General features: G+C 45.4%; 1 protein-coding gene across 3 annotated transcripts in view; it reads left to right on the top strand.

The window, feature by feature from the left end:
• WBP1L (WW domain binding protein 1 like) overlaps positions 1 to 21,527 on the top strand; it is a 75,825-nt gene that overhangs the window by 40,145 nt on the left and 14,153 nt on the right. The window contains exons 1-2 of one of the 3 annotated variants that reach the window (XM_090057524.1): positions 2,255 to 2,405; positions 20,397 to 20,499. In XM_090057524.1, the coding sequence (XP_089913650.1) occupies positions 2,379 to 2,405; positions 20,397 to 20,499 (130 nt within the window). In that variant the 5' untranslated portion in view covers positions 2,255 to 2,378. Of the gene's footprint in view, positions 1 to 2,243; positions 2,406 to 20,396; positions 20,500 to 21,527 lie in introns of those variants that run through there. The other 2 variants (XM_090057523.1, XM_090057525.1) reach the window with 2 other exon arrangements.

Genomic DNA, 21,527 nt, shown 5'->3' with positions numbered 1-21,527 from the left:
GCTGAAGTGGTCAGAGGCAGTCCGCTTTAGCGGTGGGGTCCAAGCTGATCGATGCACAAACGCCTAGGTCCAAGATGCGGCTAATCCGGAAATCCCGCTGACCGTGGCCAGAACACAGGGCTTCGTAGGAGAGCACAGGGCCAAAAGAGAGAGAATTGATGGTGTCTGTTTGCTCAGCTGATCCCAGCGTATGTCGCAGCTTGTAACGTGGTGTACTCGACGGTTGAGTAACTCTACGGACTCGTTATGTAAGAATGACAGGACAAGGAGCGACTGTCTCAAGCTGCAGCAAGGCAAGTTGAGGTTGGATAGTAGGAGGAATTTTCTCACTAGGAGGGCGGTGAAGCACCCCTCGAGGTCCCTTCCAGCCCTCATTTTCTGTGATTTTGTGATTAATGACCTGACTTGCAGAAGGTAGAAAATCCAGTTGCTAAGTAGATGCAATTTGTCCCGCTCTCTCTTTTTTTTAAAGCCCTTTGTTCAGTTACTTCTCTGCCTCTGTTCCCATTGACAAAAGGGGATGCTCTCACTTTCCTAAACCTTCCTGATACTAAGGTAATGCTCGCAGAGCGGTTTCTCTACGAACGTGGCATGCAGTCCCCAACCTGTTTGTGCAGGGGAGCCCACGGGACTGCATTCTCGTGCAGAAGAGACAGGGAAACCAGGGCGCAGCCGGGGAGGTGAGGGGAAACCAGCTAATTGTCTCGTGCTGTTTCTTGTCTGGCTGATAAAGGTTGGTTTGTCTGTTTGTAGTTTACTGCAATTGCAGATCAGAAATTGCGAGACGCAGCCAGATGCTTCGCGCTTGCAAAGCCGTAAAATCCTTTGCGGACCAAGATGAAATCTCTCCCTTATTCAGTGGGCCCCTGTATATGAGAAGAGGCAGATAAAACACAAGTTCCTGTCCTGTTCAGTTCCTCCCCGGTTTCGGCCGGCGCATGGGAGTGGCAAGTCCTCTCGCTGGCACACGACGAGCGAGAACAGCTGCTGACTGCAGCAAAGCACAATAAAAAAAAAAAGTTCTTGAACTTTTAAAGCCTGGCTCTGGCAGATTACCTTCCCCCGGCGTCCTCTCCTCCTCCGGGTACTTGCTGTACCCTGGGTTGCGAGAGAACAAACAAGACCTGACATTCTCGGTGACCAGATAAGTTTGATTGTCGGGTGCAGTCGCCGGCTGGTACAAAAGTTGTGGGACTGCAGCCTGCTTTCGGTATGGGGAAGCAGGGGGAATGGCCCCTGTCCGCTCTGCACGTTGTGGTGTGACGGCCGATCCTGATCCTTTTGGAAACTTTTTTTTTAGCTTGAGCTTTATTCTGAGTAGTGCTGCAAGAAAAAAAAATCAAGGAAGGGCACTTGATGCCTGAAAGCTTGTCCGGCAGCTTTCCTGACTACACTGCCGGCCCAATCAAAGATGCACGGAAAAATCCTTGTCTCTGACGTTCCCTGGCCCATCACGGCTACGAGAAGGCTCCAACTCTTATTTAAAAAAAATTATAAATAAATCAAGGCAGACAAAACCAGGGTATCGGGCTCAACTGGTGTCTGTTTTCAGCAGAGCCCCCTAGTTCGGGGATCACTTGCTCTGGTTTTAATCTGTGCCCTCCACTCCCCTCCTCCCTGTCTCTCGTGCTTCTTCGAACCCGATGCTCCGTCTCTGAGAAACCACGACCAGGGGTTGAAGTGCACTTTGACTCTGGGCAGGGGTTTAACACTAAGTTAAACAGGTTGACCGATTAACAAGTCCACCTAAGTGATCTCCACCCCCCCCAGGTTATGATTTTCAAATCTTACTGGGGAGCTCAGCCCTCCCCTGTAATTCGGACCCTGACCACAACACATCTAGCAATTTCTGCGTAGGGCATTTTAATTAAATGTCATTGCACATCTGTTTGCAGTTGTCCACATGTTTTTGTTTTTCAACCCGGTTTCCATTTCGTCTGGGTCGCCCGATCAGAGCCGCCGTAGTTTGTCCGTGTTCATCCATGCACTGTTTAAGGTCTCTGCACGGGGCAGAGTTGCTAAATAACATCCCCCAGCCTGTTTTCGGTAAGCCGGCGTGGTGGTAATCAACAGCTGTCTCGAATTTTTTGTTTTTGCCATGCCTGAGCTGATGTCATTTCCCCGTTGCGAACACGGCGGCTCTGGTGCGGTTGAGATATGTCATGGGGGTGGGAGGGGAAAGCGAGCAGGGAGGAGGGGAGAGCCGGGGAGGGCATGCCTTGTCCCGGGACCCTGTTTACTTAACGTTCCCGGCTGAGGAAGCCCTGGTTTAAATAGGATTGCAGAAGCTGGCTGCTCACGTCAGATGAGGCAATGATGACTATGGGACTTTAAATTTCGTTGCTTCAAAGCGGTAGTGTGGAGGGTGAGAATGCAGGATGCCTTTCCTTCTGGGTTTGAGACAGGTAACCTGTTTTTCGGTGGTGGCTGCTGGGTTTGGGGGCAGGGGAAATGTAACAGTTTTTAGTAGTATTTTTTTTTAATTTTTTTTTTTTTTTTTAAGAAAACGTCTTCTGGCTTGTCTGAGAAGAGACTCTCACAGCCAGCTGGTATTTAACTTGTTGCAGAAGTTAGCAAGGAAGGAACTAAGCTGCAAGTCGGGGAACAAAATTTTGTGGTTGTTTGCAACAGGTTGACTTTGACTTTCTCTTTCTCTTAGTTTTCACTTTGGTTTTTTGCCAATTTTTTCCACAGGCCCTAATATGGAAATGTGTTTACATTGCTTTAGATCCGCCGCTAGATTTTGAGGAGGGTTTTTTCCTTAATTTTTTTTTTTTTAAGACCAGTATTTACAACCTGTGACAGTGACTAAAAAAGAAAACTCGGTGAAGATACAAAACAGAAAGCAGCCGAGAATTCGGAGCACGCATGATGCTTTCTTTAGCAAGGTGGTGACGTCTCGTTTTGGTGCCTGGTTTAATCATTCAGAGGAGCCTGTGTTTTAACGAGAGACAATTTCTAGTTGATAAGATTGCACGGGAAAGAGAAATGGGAGCAACTGACTGCTTCCGCCTGCCAGTTGGCTGCCAGCTTTTTGTTTCTAAGCTTTTGAGAGTTTTAAAACTTTTTTTTTGGTCTTAAAGGCTTGTCTGTAGAGGAATCTAACTGTAAGCTGTTCCCAGAGCTGCTGAGGTCCGAGCTATAATAGATACTGCAGAAGAAGGGGCTCCCGGCTGGAGTTAGAGACGTAAAATACCCACAACCTGAAGCATACTTTAAGCTTGGCACTTTCTATTGCTTGAAACCAAAGTAGAGTCTAACTTATATAAAATAAATAAATAAATACATACATACATACATAAAAGTTGCTGACTAAGCAGTTCTGTTGGATCAGAGCTTTTTGGTTTTTTTGGTTGGTTAGTTGGTCAAATATAGGTTTTATTTTATTTTTCACCAGTGTGGACATGGTTTTACAGAGGGAACTACCTAGAGCACAGTGCCCTTTTGCAGTTGAACATGACGGCTAAAATAATGGGCCACTTGTTAGGACGACGTCCAAGTAGAATCTGTTAAAAACCAGAGCTGAATAGGGAAGTGCATTGCCATCACGGCTTTAGGGAAGGAAAAATGCTTTTCAGCCACCGAGTGCCATTTGGCCTCCATATGAATTTATGCTCAGTCTCTTCATTAACTCCTCAGTCTGCAACAAGATTTTGTAAAGTCACGCCAGGTTTTCAGGGTAGGTCAGCTTCAAATTTATTTTCGTTCAGCTCATATGTCTTAAAAATGCTTGGGTCCTCTGGAGTACAGAGCTCCCACTTTCCATTTACTCTGCTTGAAGATGGGCTTGTCCCGGCAGAGGGCATTGTTATGGTGGACTTCCTTTTTTCCCCTCTTACAGGATAGATTTAAAAAAAAGGAAAGAAACCGTGCGAGTGTGTGATGTCTAAACAGGAAGTAGAAACAGGTGGTATCATAAAAACCTGGCTTTTTTTATCCCATGTTTCTGGATAAAAATACAGTGGGGAAAAAAATATGCCTAGGGAGCATATTTTAATTTCAGTTTTATTAGCTGCTAGATGAGAGAAAATAGCCAGCTGCTTTGGCAATCGTTCCCTGTACATAAATACCACGTAGGAATTGCTTTGCATGCCTTGGAAACGGGATCGCTACTCAGCAGTGTGCAGGGTGCGCGCACTTTGCAGCCACTTTTAAGACGGGAAGTAACAAATACTACGTGCCGCTAAAACTGCAGGGGGAATTTAGGGTGCTCTGATGGTTTGTGCCTCATTTCTCTGTATCTGCTGCCATTTCTTCTCATATTTGGAATATTTTGGGACTAGACAGCATCTCTGTTCGGTGTCTGTGGTGCCTAACACAGCACGGTCCTGATTTGCGAGTGGTGCTATCGCTCACGAAGCCACAATCCGTTCAGATTCCTGTTTGACATAGATTCGCCTCCCTTGTGATACGGGGTTTCGATGCCATGGTAGGCTTTTGATTCAATATTGGGCTGCATCGACTTATCTTGAGAGCTAGTGACATCCTAGCATGTAGCATGGCGAAGGTCAAGCATCTTTTATGTGCTTGGTTGCACTCGCTAGGATGAAAGCCCAGGCCACCCTTGTTAAATCTCTTCTGGAGACCACTGGAAAGACCCACGAAGGAGAGGAGCATGAGGACTTTGGTCAGCCCTCTGGGACGGGGGGTGTCGTGGAGGGGAGATTTATGAGCCTCATTTGCTGATGGACATCTCTACAGCAAAACCTTCTGCTGTTTGCTCTTGGCACTGATATGAGGTCTGACCCACAGCTTGCTGAAGTCTGTGGGAGTCTCTTCATGGTCTCTAGTGAAGGAAGATGGTTCATGACTGATTTAAAAGGTCTTCAGCATACACCCTGGCGTGGACCTGTGGGATCTCCTTCAGCTATGCAAAATTCTTCTTGCTCAGCATGGGAGCATTTTGACAAGCAAAGCAAATGTTCATTTTTCATTGTCAAACATCAGGGCAAAGGAACCAAAATGAATAAGCTTTTTGTTTGAGCTGGCAAATCTTTTGTTTTGGGTTTGTTGACAATTTTCATCCCAGCATCCACAGGAGAATAGTTCTCAGAAATATAATTTTATTTACATACAGAATTAAACCCAAACTTTTCACATTTTTGTCCGTTAGAGTTTTGGATGACTTCTTTCCTAAAATGTTCATTTTTCCAAAAATGTTTCCAGTTCTTCAATTCCTCTTTAAACTGGTCAAATCATTATGGCCATTTAATATTTTGATAGATGAAAGGAGACGCAACACAGTCAGTCAGTCGACAGTGCTTGGCAGTGGTCTGGGAGAAGAGCCTGCATAACTTCCCACGGTAGTGCAGGCCCATGTGTCAGATGGAGGTTGAAACACGCTCTGCGTCCTAGCTCTCCGGCGCTTCTCCACGTTGACTGCACCAGGCTTGACCCAGCTTCTCAAGACTGAGCAGTTGTGGGCAGGGTTCTCCAGTTGTCAGCGGGAATACTGAATTTCTTGAGACCTCCCTTGACCGTGTCGCTGTATCGAAGCTTTGGCCCTCCTCTGCATCATGGGTGGTTCTTGAGTTGGCCATAGAGCACGGCCTTCGGCAGACCATCTTGAGGCATGCATGCCACATGTCCCACCCAACGAAGCCTGCAAGGGTCCAGCATGGTCTGCATAGACTGTAGGCCAGTTCTCTCAAGGATCTCATTGGTGATCCATTGGTCCCAAGTGACTCCAAGTGTTTTTCTGACACGGTGAAAGTGGAAGCGGTGTCAGATATAGCATGTCAGATGTAACGTGAACTTGTACTTAACATTGGCCTGTGCTAAGGAGGAGGTAACTGAGTTCAGTTAAGGGCGTTTGGACCTTGTGAGACTGATTTAATTGTCTTAAAGGTCTTGTCTACACTGTGGAATTATGTACCTTCTTGCCAGCAATATTGTGCTCTTCTGATGCTAGGAACAATGTGGTCACAGGGTTTCAGGATTGTCATGGTGCCATTATTCTCTTCAAATGTCCCTCAGGGATCCAGGATCTTAATAATTAATTTGATCTGTTTTTAAGTTTTATGTGAACTTTCTACTTCAGAATTTTAGGTATTTTGAAGTGAGGTAACAGGAAATTAAGTTCTGCTTCATTGTTTTGATTCATTTATACAGTGCATTAAGTGTAACTTTTGCTCTCTTGGAAATAAGTCTCATGGATGGGTCAATTCTGAAGGAAAGAAGTAAAAGCCTAGCTGGGAAATGCATGTATGGGCTTCCTCTTGAAATCCCCTCGTAGCAAATCTTAGTAAAATAGCCTCCTTGCTTTTGCACAGCAGAACTTCTCAAAGGGTGATATTTTTTCTGGCCTCAAATTGCCCAAGGTAGTGCCTTGGCCAGGGCAGGCCTGCTGAGAAGGAATAGTGGAACCACTGTAGCAACAAGAGGTAGCATCCATCAAGATTACTGAATAGGAAAAGCAATTCAGATGAAGTGCTGATCTCCCCTTAAAAGCAAACTGTAAATATAAGAAGGTCAGTACTTCATGCTTAATAGTAATAATATAGCGTATTTACTCGAAGGCAACCTTGATTATAAGGCAACCTCCCAATGATTAGGTTCTATATATATATAGTATGGAAAATTTAAAAAATAGTTAACATTTTCTAGGTATATAATTGAAATATTGGAGATTTGCCTTGAATTTGTCCCCTTTCCACTGCTACAGCAGGGAAAATATATCGGGGGGGGAGGGTCAGGTGCTTCTTTTGCTATCTGCTTCCCCCCCCGCAACTTTTTCCCCTGGCCACTTCCCCCACTCCTTTCTGTTCCCACTGTCCCTGAGTACATAGAAGCGAGGAAAAAATTTGAAAACAATAACCTTGAAATTAAACATGGCTGTAGCAATTTACATATAGTACCCATACACTTAGTTCATCCCGAATTGATGCGTGTTACTTTTTTTTGAAACCCCCTTTTCAGCAGCACGTTGGCACCTACTGATATGTAGTACAAAATGTGCATGATAGTCCAAAGCCAAAGGCTCATTACTTACCACATAGCTCATTAGGCTGGCCCCACCAGGGTCAACAGCATTTCAAGCCGTGGTGACCCCGTAGCTCAACACTGCCAAGTATGTACAAGTATGTGTACTCCAAATACTGCCTTCCTCCCCTCCAAGGATCTATGTGCTAACTAGCCCCCACTTATGACTGGATCCAGGTGTTCTGGGATTTTCCAAAATTTTATATGTGGATGAGGCACGGGACAACTTGGTTTGGTTCTGCTTCATGGAAGGTGAGGCCATACTGATCGTGTGTGCCTGGTTGAGAGGGGGAGCAACAACAGAGGGATTCTGGATGAAGAAAGAGGAATCATTGGGAACGGGAAAGAAAGGAACAGCTCAGCTGAGGGAGTAAAGAGGAAGTAAAAATGTATGCAGTGTAGTGGCTCACCATGACTTGGAAAAGAGTCATTGGCAAGGGGGACTGCACTCAATGGACACTATCATATATTTTATTCAGATGGGTTGCACTAAGCTATTCTTGTGGTAGGCTCCCATCAGCATCTCGGCCTTTTAGCTAAGATCAAGTATTTTGGGCGCTAAGGGGAAGGTGTCAGGGCAGGCTCTGGCTCTTCTAGTGCCAGCCTGGTGTTGCAGTACCTCCAGGCCTGATGCCAGTTCCCTGTGGAGGGAACACCCACCCATTTTTTAAGGACCAAAACAAAAAGCAAGACAAGAAAAAGAAGGTTCCCATCAGCATGTTTACTTAATGTAGGCCTTGCATTTTATAGTCATGCTCAGTGTTGGCTACATTTAATTAACTTCATAGTTGGTTTCCATTGCTGAACACATGCTGCTTTTCGCAGCAGTTTAATGATAGACAATATATTTTGTGAGGTTTCCTTGTATGCAATTATAAGATGAGGGACCTCGGGGGGGAAACCTTGATTTGTATTCAAGTAAATATGGTAATTAGTGTTAAAAGACAATTTCAGGAAAACTGATCAAAATAAACCTTCCCAATTAGGTTCCCTTACTTCATCGAGTGATAATGCATCCCTTCATTCTACTTTTTGTGCAAGCATTTGTTGAAATGTTAAACCCCAATTAATTGACACTTCAACCTTGTCTGATGTGGCAGTGATTTCCATGGTATTGGCCATTTTTTAACTGGTTGAAGGGCTGTAAACTGCTGTTCCCCTGGTTGAAGTGTGAGAAAAGGAAGGGAGTCTCCCCCTTAAAATTATCTGCCTCTAAAATTAAAATGTTCCCTACAATGTTAAAATCAGTTTTCCTGTAGTATCAGCTAAACTCCCAAAGGCTTATCTTGGATTTAGGTGTGTTCTGGTGTCTGAAGCCGCAGCCTCTGGGAGCATGTGATTATGTGAGAATGTCTTACCCACAGGCAGAGTAGGCCTTGAAAACACGACTCTTGTATACAGAGAGGATGAAAGCCAGGAAGCAAATAAAATATCGGTTCATTCTTTCCCCCTCTGCACCCCCCCCTTTTTTCTTTAAAGAAACATCCTATGAATTTTTAAAATGCTTAAGCTCTGTTTGCTGACATCATCACAGTTATTTTGCATATTGCCTTCCTGGAAATGACATCACCAACAAGGCAGGCCTAAGATCGTGGTAATGTGATTTCCAGCAAGGCATAAGACTGATAAATAAATGAACATTTCTAGGTAATGCTGCCATAGCACTTGGGCCCTGTGCTTGGCATGGCCTTGTTCATGTGCCAAGGGTAGACGGTACCTGCTCCATATGTCAGAGTTCGTAAGACGTCTCCTGTCTCGCGAAGTTGATTCCCCAAGCCATGGCAGAGAGCAGCATCTGTTTGATTATTGAGCAGTTCACAACATTTAATGCTTTTATTAAATCTGTGCTTCCTGAGCCGCAGTATTTTAGACATTTGTGATTTTCCTCTGTTGCATGTTGGTAGGATTTTGTGCCAATGCAAACGAGGGGCTGTAAAATCAAAATATGTTTCACTGCTAAGTGCACCCCCGTCCTGACCCGCAGCCGCGTTTGCCTGGCTGGTCTCGAGCCCCACACAACTCCGACACCAGGCAGTCCCGACGTGCAGTGGGTCGCGCTCCCCTGTGCTCCTGCCAGTGCTCTGCTAGCTAGCATTGCAAGCCAGAAGTTGAAGATGATTGATTTATGCTGAGCATGGTTGGGGGCAGTAATGAACCATCAGCCACGGTTTAATTTATGATATCCGTTAGTATTTCAGCCTAAAATTTTCTCTAGTGAAAGGCTGGCTTCTTTAACTCCTTGCTACCCAAGCTCATCGTGTTTGTACAAAGACGGCTGTTTGCTTCAGTTGCCATGTGGTTCCTTTTTTATCACGCATCAACGGTGGTCAAGATTAGCCAAATTGTTATCTTCTAACATGAAAACTAGTGGAATGAAAGCCTTAACATGGATTTGGTGTATTTGTTTCCAGCTTCTTATACCTGATGCCTCTTAAGCGCTTCTCCTATGTTGATTTGCCAGCCGTTTGACTGTTGAGTGTTTCAAAGTGTAGTATGTAAGATCAGACTGTGAATTAGACAAAATACAAAGTAGGAATATATCTGTTTTCTGAAGGCCATCTAATCTAATTCCTCTAACTCTTGTTCCCTAACATTGGTGCATGAATACAGCATTTGTTATGCTGACTCCTCTACTACCCACTTCTAGGCGTGAGTTGTAATTTGGTGTTTGAACATAGGCGAGTGCTGGACCGTGAAGGTCAAGTATTACCTTTCAGATAGTTTTATTTTTTTGGTTAGGCTGGAGAGACCAGGTAAGGAAAATTTTACCATTTGAAATCAGAATGGTACTCTAACATATTCTGTGATTTGTTTAAAGGCATTCCAGTATGATCTGGTGGGAAGGGTTGAGCACTGGCAACCAGAGCTGATGATATTTGTATTAATAAGACAATGTGGCTACAATTAATGTAGCTGCTGATTGGTAGCACTTTTCCTGGTGATATGTGGAACCACAAGGAAAACGCAGAAGCAGCCAGATGCTTTAAGTCAAGAGTACCTAGCATCAAAGCATCGCTTAGGAAATGAATGCTATCGGTGAATAAACTGTATTATCGGTGCCACTCCGTCTCGCCGAATACTCTGGTGTGTGTGTGCGCGTGTCAAGGCTGATTTAAGACTCGGCATTTGTTCCTAAATTTCTAATGTGTTTACTGTCTTGTATTTGTATGCATTTAAAAAACCAGAGCTGGGGTGAATTCTTTATCGGGTCATTTTCAGCTCGGAGTTTCATAGTTGGTCGGGTCAGAAGCGTCCTGAGCAGATCATGGAGTCCGACCCCCTGCCATAGCAGGAAAGAGTCAAATGACCCCACCAAGGTGTTCATCCAGCCTCCTCTTAAATACCCCCAGGGTAGGAGCCTGCACCACTTCTCTTGGAAGCTGGTTCCAGACCCTAGCCGCCCTGACCGTGAAGTCGCGTCTTCTGATATCTAGTCTGAACCTCCCCTCTGCCAGCTTGTGACCGTTATTTCTAGTCACTCCTGGCGGTGCTCAGGGGAACAGGGACTCCCCCAATGCCTGCTGGTCCCCCCTGACTAGTTTGTAACAGGCCACGAGATCCCCCCTCAGCCATTACTTGTGGAGGCTGAACAGGTTCAGGCCCCGGCGCCTCTCCTCGTAGGGCCTGCCCTGCTGCCCCCGATCATGCGAGTGGCCTCCTCCGGACCCTCTCCATGCTGTCCACATCCCTCCTGAAATGGGACGCCCAGAACTGGATGCAGTCCTCCGGCTGCGGCCTGACCAGTGCCGCACAGAGGGGGAGGATCACCTCCCCGGACCTGCTCGAGATGCATCTGTGGATGCACGACAAGGTGCGGTTGGCCTTCCTGACCGCGTCCCCACACTGCCGGCCCATGGTCATCTTGGAGTCAGTGATGACCCCCAGATCCTTTTCCGCCTCTGCCCTGACGAGAAGGGAGTTCCCCAGCCTGTAGGCATGGTGCCGGTTCTTCCTCCCCAGGTGCAGCACCTTGCACTTGTCCGTGTTGAATCCCATCCTGTTCCCATCCACCCACCCCTGTAACCTGTCCAGGTCTGACCATAGCCTATTGCTCCCTTCTAGCGTGCCCACGTCCCCCCACATCTTAGTGTCATCAGCAAATTTGAACAGGGTGCTTGTTACCCCCTCGTCCAAATCGCTTATGAAGATGTTGAACAGTGCGGGCCCGAGGACCGAGCCCTGGGGGCCCCCACTGCCCACGTCCCTCCGGGTCGAACATGACCCGCCACCACCGCTCTCTGGGTGCGGCCCTCCAGCCAGTTGGCGACACATCTGACTGTGTGGGGGTCGACACCACAGCCCCCAGTTTCTTAATGAGAACGGGGTGAGAGACAGTGTTGAAGGCCTCCGGAAGCCCAGGAAGACGATGTCCACTGCTCCCCCTGCGTCTGAGGATTTGGTGACCTGGTCGTAGAAGGCACCAGGTTGATCTGACAGGAACTGATGAACCCGTGTTGGCTGCCCCTGAGGAGTTTTTTGGCAGGAAATGTTTGCCTTTCACATCCAAGATATATCTATCTATCTATCTATCTATCTATTCTCAAAGGGACCATCCATGTGAAAGGCAAACATGTATATATGTGTATATGTGTATGTGTATATGTATATATGTATTTTTTTTTAACCTAACCCAAGCATTTTGTGGTAGATTCTTACCAGCAATCAGTCATCCAAAAAAAAGGGTCTTGGTGATCCTTGTTAAGACAACAGCGGTTGGAAAGGAAGGTGTTGCTTTGCTCTATATGAAATATAGCCAATGATGGAAGATTGGTTAGATTAAATATTGTTGGCATCTGGACATGAGACTGGGAGGGACCCGCCTTGGTCATTGATTTCAGTCCCTCGTATCCCTTTTCTTAAACATATCAAGCTTCATTTCAAAGCTGGTTCAGTTGTTTGCCTCTGCTGTGCCTGTAGCAAAGCTGTTCTAGGCTCTCACACGTCTCACGGTTAGAAACCTTCAGTGCCTAAATTAGGGTAAATGGTGGCCAGGTTCTTGTCGACATTGGTTTTTTGCTTCTCTGCAAACACTGCACTTTTGTCAGTGTTTGCCAGCATCCAAATGGCTTGGGCATTCGTTTGAAATCTCCTTATTTTGGTCGCAGTAGTGGCACTTCATTTTCAAAATGTGTCCTCCCTTTTGGTCTCTCACATTGGTTCAAGAAGTGATGCTAATGGAGGTTATCTGTTTAAAAACGAGTTCTTAACTGAATATTTGCACAGGGCAGAGCAGGGAGATTATTTCTGTAATTATATGCCGTGGCATCTCAATTGTTGCTGATCTGTGAATGATGGTTGAGGTGGCATACGTGCAGAGATTAGAGAGGTGAAATGGTTCAGTCTCAACACTTGACCTTCCTGATAGTTATAACCTGATTTCAGAGCAAGGTCAGAATATAGGTTAGGAGAGAAATAATTCTCCATTTCTAATCCTAGCACTGGCATGGCTGTTCTCTGTGGTTTAAGAGAAATGGATTAACAATCTTACTTCTGGTTCTCAGCATACTTATATCCAGATGAGTATTTTAACGATTTTGTTTATAAATTACTTGAAAATGAGGAGTGCCTGATATTACATTTTTATTATAACTTTGAAAAGGCTAGACTCCATTTTAAATCAGTGCTCATGTAGGATTTAAGCAACGATACTGTTAAGCTTCTGCTCAAAACTGTGACATTGCTGACTCACAGTTATGGGTTTATTATTAACGCCAGCAAATGAGGTAGGAAGTCATTTACTTTTTTATATGTTGCTGTTGTGTCATAAAGGCTATAATTGTAATCGCAAAACGAAGCCATCCACATTCATACATCAAAAATAATACTAAAAAGAAACTCCAAGCCACATGGTCCCAAGTCTTGAACCGTGATCACAAAGGTCAGCAAACTGGCACTGGGGGTAGGGAATTTAATCCTGAGTTTGAGGGCGCGTTCTTGGAACCAGTTAGTCTTAACATGATTCGTATCAAAGATCCACCAACACCTGTTGCCCAGATTGTCTCAGCTCTTGGAATAAGCCCAAAAAGGGAGCTAGAAGACACCTGGGACGTATGGTAGGCCAGGTTCTCTGGGTAGACGTGATCTCTTTTATTAGACCAGCTGAGTTGGTAGAAAAAAGGTCTTTGCAAGCTTTCAGCTGCTTTTTCCAACGTTTTTTCCCCAACTACTCAGTTGGTCTAATAAAAGAGATCACGTCTACTCAAAGAACCTATGTCCTTAGACCAACACAGCTACAACCGACAACCCTAGATCCTTCTAGGACAAAGCCGACTCCTGGAATTGCACGTGGAAACTCGTTGGATGCCCATCGTTCTTTGCAGACTTCCTTGCAGACGGACTTCATGCACCAGCGTCTAAGTGAGCAAGCTGGAGTGTTCTTGCCCTTACAGAATTTGAACATCCTTCAAGAATAACCCTAGGTAGAGTCTATGGCAATATCCATTCTGGAAGTGACAGTCGTGGGGGGTCACAGAAGGTTGTAAGTTGCCCAGTAAAAATGGGTGGGGAAAGCAGATTTGCCCAGATACCTATAATCAGGTGCTGGCATCTGTTCTGCAGTGTTGGTATTTATAGTAAGTCCTAAAATGCTTCAGTAAAATCAGATTGGGGGGAGAGGAGTATGGTTAGGGAAGGGAAGGATTTTTTTCCAGCTACTGAAAAAAAAACTTGCAAATGAATTCAGAGCTAAATCGGAACAATGACGTAACATTTGCCAGTGTCCTTTTTTTTGTTTAATTCTTAACTGGAAGACACTAATGGTTACAGTCTGACTAGCCTGAAAAATTCTTTCACTGATTAAAATGACCTCCACGGCGTCCTGTTTAAAAATAGCCGTTAAACAGGAAGGTAGGTCAGTAAAATGGACTGAACCTTTAGTTTTGCTTCCGTGAGAATTTGCACATGTGAGTTTATGTATTTTTAAAATATTTTTCCAGTCTCATCCGTACCCATTCTTTCTTTTTTTTTTTAATTTGTTTTCCATACCAGTAAAAAGATGTGTTGTGCTGTGTGTGTCCAGGAGACAGCATCTGGAATATTGATAGTTACTTAGACACGACATCGTTGTGACTAATACAGTTCAGCAGGGGCAGTTTTATGAAAATGACTCGTCACGCAAAAGAACTGCTGTTGAAAGCTACATCAATCATTGTCGAAGCACCGAGAACGTGTACCGTGCAGTACAATTTTTTATTTTTATTTTTTTACAGCACAGATTTTTAAGGTCCAGCTCGACAAAAGCCTGAATGGGATGATGCAGTTGGGGCTGGTCATGCTTTGAGCAGGGGGTTGGACTAGATGTGACCGCCTGAGGTCCCTTCACACTCTCATTTTTTACGATTCTGTGATTCTAAATGCCAGATCAAAGTATTGACTGTATTGCACATGAAAGTACATGCAAAAGAGCATGCAGAGATCCAGCACGCATGTATGACTTGCAGTACTGATGAAATAAGATTTTCATGCAACACAAAGTCTGATGAAGGAGCTCTCTATGCAAGTTGGCATTTTGGAGCCTGGTAGAAGAAGAGAATTTCCAAGAGGTGTTTCAATGAAGAGGGTGTGAGCCAAGGAGGGATGGCAGCCAGGACAAGTTGTAAGTCCTGCACTTAGGATGGAATATTTGCATGCACAAATACAGTTTGGGGAATGACAACTAGGCTGCAATAACGCAAAGAAAGATCTAGGAATTACAGTGGACCATTAAATGAATATAAATCAGCAATATTTTTTTGTTGCAACAAAAGCCAGCAGCATATACTGGGTTATGGTAACAGGACTGACCCTTGCAAATCAAGAGAAGCGATTGTTCTGCTTTATTTGACACAGGTGAGGACTCACCTTGAGTAATGTGCACGGTTTTGGACCTCAGACTTCAAGGAAGATGTGAAGAGATTGGAAAGACTAGGAGCGATGGCCTTGAGCTGCAGCAGAAGAGTTTTGGATTGGAAATTAGGAAGACCTTTCTGGCTGCGAGGGTGGTCAAGCACTGGAACCTCTAACTAGAAGAGCTGTGAAATCTCCATCCCTGGAAATTTTCAAGGGCAGGTTAGATGGACACTTGGCTGGGATGGTTTAGTCAGGGATGATCCTGCCTTGAGCAAGGAGCTGGACTAGACCTCATGAGGTCTAGTCCAGCCCTACTTAACTTTCGGGTCCTATGATTTTCGTGCAGCCTTCTGTGCCCAGAAGCCACAAAGAGGAGTGGGCGAAGTGGTCGGACATATATCCCGGGAGGAGTGAAGGGGCAAGAGGGCATCTATGAAGATAGCTAAGTCTTAACAAAGCAGTAGTAGCAGACAGTTCACAAGAGAAAATATTTGTGGCTTCCTCCACCTGCACAGCTGATGTAGGGCCTGCTCCAATCGCACACTGAAGTTGTCCACTTGGACAGCATATACCTTGTTTAATGCATTGGTTTGTAGATCCAGGTGGGGTGGGGGAAATCAGTGCTTGTCACAATGCAAGGCATATCCTTTGAAGAAATGATTCTCAATTCCAGTAAAGGCCAAAGTGTTCCTTGCAGATGAGCTATCTGCAGCAGTCTCCCAGATACTCTTGTCCTTCCATCAGTATGATCTGAGTCTAGCAGAGTTTCCTTCCTAAGCTTTGGTGGTTTCACCACCTATGTCTTCTCTGAGATGAGATTGTTCAGAAGTGACGGCAACTGAAAACCTCAAATCATATGCAAAACCTCAGGTTGCTGCCCCACAAAGGTACACAGCAAATGAGCTGGAGGAACTTCATAGAAAGGTTCAAGCAGGGGTCTTCATCTCTTTTGGTCCTGTTTCAGCAGTAGAAACAGGGGCATCCCTGTCGGGTGGTGAGGCACGCTGCTGGGGGCTGACAGCCCGGGAGTCTGAAGTGGTCGGCACAAGAGGTAATCTGTGGGGTCTAAAAAATTTTTCCACCACGTTGGAGAGGAAAAGCAGCACAAGTTCTGACCGTGTAGTACACAAGCAAGAAGGTCACTTGATCCCATGGATTTGCTGCACAGAACAGCAGCTGCTTTGCTAGCTGGGAAAAAAATGTTCTGGTAGAAGGGCTGTCCAAGAGTACGGAGGAATGGCATGAATGATACCTTCCCATCTTTGAGGACCTCGTGGGATCATCTTTTAGTAGACCTGTCTGCCCCCCAGAACCGATAAACGTCATGGCCCCACAAGTCCTTGTAGGCAGAGATGGTGTTGCACAAAGCTGTAACGGGAAGCGCAATCATCTTAAATGCAGCTTTCGCAGGCAAGGGGGAGCCCATCTGCAAGCTCAAACAGAGGGATGATGCAGTCCAAAGACCTAGTGGTGAAAGGTACCAGCTTCTACTAAATCTGACCCCTTCAAACATTCAAGCAACTGGGGGGAAAAACAGTGACGCTTAAACCTTTGTTAAAGGTTTGTGTGGCAGGCGGCAATTAATCTGCTACTAAACAGTTATGATCTTGGATGTAGTCTGCTTTGAGCAGTACGAAACAGGCTGGTTCATTCCTTCAACCGTTTATTTCGGCATCTGGGGGAAAGCATATTCTAAAGTGGCATTTTGGGACTCCCACCTCTAGTCCAAATCATATTTGCTCAGTCAACGTGCACCGTGTTGTTTCTGAGTTTGTCACAGCTGCCAGCCCAAGCTGCTGTTCATTGTCGTGTGCATTGCCAACGGCGTTACAGATTTTTGCAACTGGACCCTTATTCTCGGTGTTATTACTTGAGCTAAAAAAAAATGCAGTTTGCTGTTTGGCAGAGAACCGTGGCTCTATGGGACTAATGGGAGTTTTGAAAATAAAAACATAATGTGGAATAGAGAGAGAAGGTAAGACTTAGGAGACCCAGGTAGGTGATATCTTGTGAGACATGCCGTTTCTGGTAATTTTCTAGCCATTTGCCTGACCATAATTACCTTTTTAGATTAATGTGGTAGTTAACTGAAAACGTTATGATTGGCTTAGCATAATGACTTAGACGTTTGATCATCTTCCTAGAAATTGCAGATGGGAAAGACTTCAGGTTCTTGGGGAATTGTGATTCTATTAGCAGTTTTACAAAAGCCCCTCTAAATGAGAACATAAGATGTGCAGCTGTGTAACACCATTCAGTGGTGTTAATGCTTTCTGATTGGCTTGAACTGATTTCAGAGCACGTTGGGCAGTCAGGCAGCGCTTAAGGAAACACGGCGAAGATGGTTGGGAGATCTCCGTGACTGGCAGGACAGGCAGCCCTCTGTGTAATTGCATCTTGGCATGGTGGATTTTGGGGGAAAGCTTGTAAAAAATATCCATGCCCAACTCTGATGTCCCAGATAGAGGGGCAGGGAAAGCAGCAGGCTACAGGCTGCTGTTCTGTGCAGTTAAACTTGCTCAAAACTCCCTTCGGAGTTCATGGGGTTTTTTGTGAACTCTTCTTGTTGAAGAAATCTGGGGCAGGATCCTGTCAGCAGCAGAAGAGGATGTCGGAGCCTTTTCTTCTTTTAGAAACTACCCTGGTGCTTTGATGTGGGCACTTGGGCACCAAAGGCAGAAGTGTGGCCTGTGTCGGGGGGCGCTAGTTTGACTGGGGTGGGGGGGCGGTGGTAGAAATGCCAGTGCTGACACTGGCATGTTCCTTGCATCCCAAAATAGGATGAGACTCCTTTAGGAAAAGGCTTTGAGTGCAGTGTCACTTCCCCAACCTGCAATTGGTGGCAGTGATGTATTTTCAGAAAGTGATGAAATGGCACTCGGCTAAAAAAGCTCTGAAAATGGGGGAACCAAAATATTCGGGGCTTCCAAAGGCCTGTGAAGTACCAAGAATAACAGTCATGTCTTTTTACTTGGAAGCACGTCACCTAACCCTGTGGTTATGCTAGTCGTAATGTATAAACAAATGCTATTTTAAGATTTGCTCCATCTTCTCTGTTGACATAGCACATTTCTGCTTCCCTCACGTGACCCACTACAGAGCGGCTAGGTTCTACCTCAAGCGTAAGTGGATTTTTGTTGGTAAGTGAGCAGATAGTTCATTGGCTCAGACATAAAAAATTTGGTTTGTGCAGTCTGTGTCCCAAGCACGGATTCGTGAAGACTCGGGCTGTGTTGCACCAAAGCCTACTGGAAAGAACTGATGTGGCTTGGACAATATGGAGTTCCCCAGATGGAAGGTGCTCTGGATGTCTGCAGTGTTGTCTTTTAGGGCCTTTGTACACGCCACGTTTTTTTGCCCTTTCATGTGCTGCAACTGCATGTCTGTTTTCATGAGCGGTATTGCTGGACTCTTTCTTGTGCATTAAAATAAAACTCCTTGGACGTAGTTTAGTTTGACTCGCCAGGAGTTAAAACGTCGCCTCCATGGATTCATTGCGTGCAAACTCAAAGAAATGTAATGAGTCTCTTTGGTCACTAGATGGCTGCAACTTTTTTGTAGTTCACCCCTTTGACTTGCTTTCACTTTTGAATTGTTTCTGCTTTTTTCTTGTGCGGTTTGCCAGCTCCCTGTGGCATGGGCACAGGGTACGTGGTGGGGGGCCCCAGGCCAGGGGGGAAGTGCTGGACCTTCCTACTCTCTTGTGGCACCAGCTGGAGACCGGACTTAATTCATTCAAAAACCTAGTGTGTGCAAACACTAATGCGTCACTCCAAAATAAACAAGTTTAAATTTTATAAACCTATTTAATGAGAATTAAAACCCATGGTGTGTTCAGGCGCCCTTATGTGTAAGGTAAAGGCACACGTTGAGTTTATTGGTTTGAATTGCTCAAGGATTATTTTTAAGACGGCTTTTTTATATGTAAAAGTTTATGCTTGAAACACGATTGCAGTTCCTTCAGTACGCGCCTGTCCCCAATTCTTCCAAAATGGAAGTTAACTGAAAAAATTGTGGTACGACATGTAAACTTCCAAACTTCACAAATGCACGGTGGGCTTGTCTACATGATAGGGCTGCAGCCACCATCACAGTGTTAGCCTGATCCTGGTGGCAGTCCCCGGTATAGATGTGGCCTGTGATGGCAGAAGTGCTCTTTCTGTTAGCATAGCACCTGCACCTCCCAGACTGATGTTAGCTAAGCCCTTCAGAAGAGCTGTGTCCGGACAGGGGACTTGGCAGCAGAGCTGCATTGGTGGGAGAATATGATCTTTTCATCCTCATAGCTGATGTAACTATGTCAGCAACAATTGTAGTGTCGCCTAAACCTTGCAAACCTGTTTCAAAGCCTTTTAAAGAAGTCCTTTGCTCTGTCTCTTCTTTTCATGTCACATCTGCACTTGCAAGTGTATGCAGAGGCCAGACGTACCGCAGCCTGGAAAAACTGTTCTTTCTTGTCACACACTGCAGTGCATGCACTCCACCCAGGGTTTTAGGTCTTTAAAACAGGACTGGCCAGAGCACTCGGTAATTATGGTGTCTCATGGAGCAGTCCTGTATTGTTTAATGCTGGATTGGGATGAGATGACCTCATACCATGGTTCTTTTCCATCTCTCTACTATCCAGAGCAGCGGGCTTCAGCGAGGACTGGAGGGTGATAAAGTACAGCTGATTTGGCTCCACTCCTGGAATATTCAGTATTCCAGGAAGAAGTTTTACAGGAAAACTGATTTTATAAAACATGGTGCTAATTACAAGAAAATAATTTCGGATCAGAATCTTGCAGGAACATAGAGTAATTGCCACTTGGACCTAAATGAACCCAAGCAGTCCTCACTCTGATTATACCTGTCTGGTTATAATTGCATTTCCTCTGCTGGGTACCAGCCTCAGTAGTACAGCAACGTTAAATAATACCTGGAATAAAACAGCTCTCCTACGAGATCCCTGGATCACAAAGCATGATGCTTTAACAGCAGAGAGGAGAGGCGATGTTATACGGGAGACCTGTTTGATAGAAAAAGCCTAAGAGCGGTGGTATGGGGAGAGCTGGTTTCATCTCTAGAAATGTTGGGTTGGCCTGGCTGTCGGGAACCCCCCGCGCAAGGCAAGATCATTCTTTTCTCAACCATCCTATACAAGTGGGTGTCTAAACTGTTCTTAAAACCGCAGGAACAACCGTCTCACACAGCTACCGGGCACAGTGCCCCCAAGCACCAAAAATGCTCTGACTTGCCAAAGGTAAAGCTGGGGGACAAGGGTGCTGGCAATGCTCAGCTGCTGCAAAGACAGGAAGTCGTTTACTGAAATACGTTCAAGAGATGCAAAGAAGAGGTCTGTGTCCCCCTGCTACAGAGGGAGGCGAGCCTCCCTCTCCCCTCCCAGTCCGCGCTGATCCGACCCGAGGGTGCTGTGGACCTGCTTGTGACCTTGGGCAGTACTTTCTCTCTCTGGGTATATATGACTTGCCTACCTCACTGTACTGCCTGGGGAGACTTAATTTGTGTTTGTTAAAGTGCTTTGAGATCCTTGTTTAACACGTGCTGAAAAGGTATTGTGAGTAACCTCTGTATCTATTTAATTTTAGGACAAGGAAACCTGCATGGGGGTCAACAATCAAAGTTATATATGTGAAACAGGCCACTGTTGTGGACAGTCACAGTGTTGCAACTACTACTATGAACTTTGGTGTAAGTCTTTCCTTTTTTCATAGCCCCCCTCCATAATCATGCATGCTGTACTGTGAGTCTTTGTCGTATTCCTCGTGTTTTAACGAACTCTTCGTACTTCTGTCCAGCGGTACAGCAGCAAAAGCAACCTCTCATTTGGGCTGGGCAGGGAAACCGTGTCTCCTGGAATGGGCTTGGTCCAGCATTTTTGGGTGGTAGTGGAGGATGGGTCTTCCTAGCAACAGCTGTGACTGGGAACTTGGATTTCAGAATGAAAAAAGTCTTTCCTAATTGCCTTGGGTAGCCGTGCTTGGCCTTGGAGATGAACTGGTTCTTGTGAAGTATTAATCTCCAATTTTCTTTTCCCCCCCATTCAAGCTCATGTGCTTATTTTTATTTCTTTGCTGCCGGATTTGGCAGCTCCATGGTGCAGCTCCGCAATCTCAGCTGAAGGATCAGTTCAGTGCATTTTATCCTGTTGTTATTTTACAGTGTCTGGGAATAAAAAACCCCCACAACCTTGGGTCAATTTACGTATAATTGGCTTTTATAGGGCTTTGTTCTGCTTGGGCGTCAGAACAGGAAATTTCAGCCTCCTGAGAAATGAGACATTCAATTTGGAGTACAGTTCGACTGAGCAAATTCGGTGTATAGGATGATTAAGTGCATCAGATCCTGATGTATATAGGCTGGTTTTGACCCCTCCAGTTCAGGGGGGTCCTCTCCCACCCCCTACCCCCGTGCCAGGCTACTTGAGTATTGCCGATATTTCTTCTCTGAATAGTCCAAAAACAGGATTCTTGCATGTTTCTTTGTCTCCATTGACTCTAAAGAGCTCCTTATCAAACGAAACTTGCTGTCACTTCTGGAAGGCAGCACAGATACAGAAGGACTTACTTCGTTAGCAGCAGGCTCATCAAAGGCACAGGAGAAAAGCAAGGCTCAAAGGTCAGGAAAGAAGGATCAAAACGGAAAGGCACTCGCTTCTAAAATTGTATCTGGCCTAAGGATTCCTCCCTTCCCCCTCATCGAGCCCAAAAGGTGCAGTG

The sequence above is a fragment of the Crocodylus siamensis genome, chromosome 7 (assembly GCF_052110815.1).
Source record: "Crocodylus siamensis isolate JL-2025a chromosome 7, ASM5211081v1, whole genome shotgun sequence".
In the NCBI taxonomy this organism is placed as follows: domain Eukaryota; kingdom Metazoa; phylum Chordata; order Crocodylia; family Crocodylidae; genus Crocodylus; species Crocodylus siamensis.
Note: the sequence above shows the minus strand (reverse complement) of the source record. Positions and strands in the feature narration are given on the sequence as shown.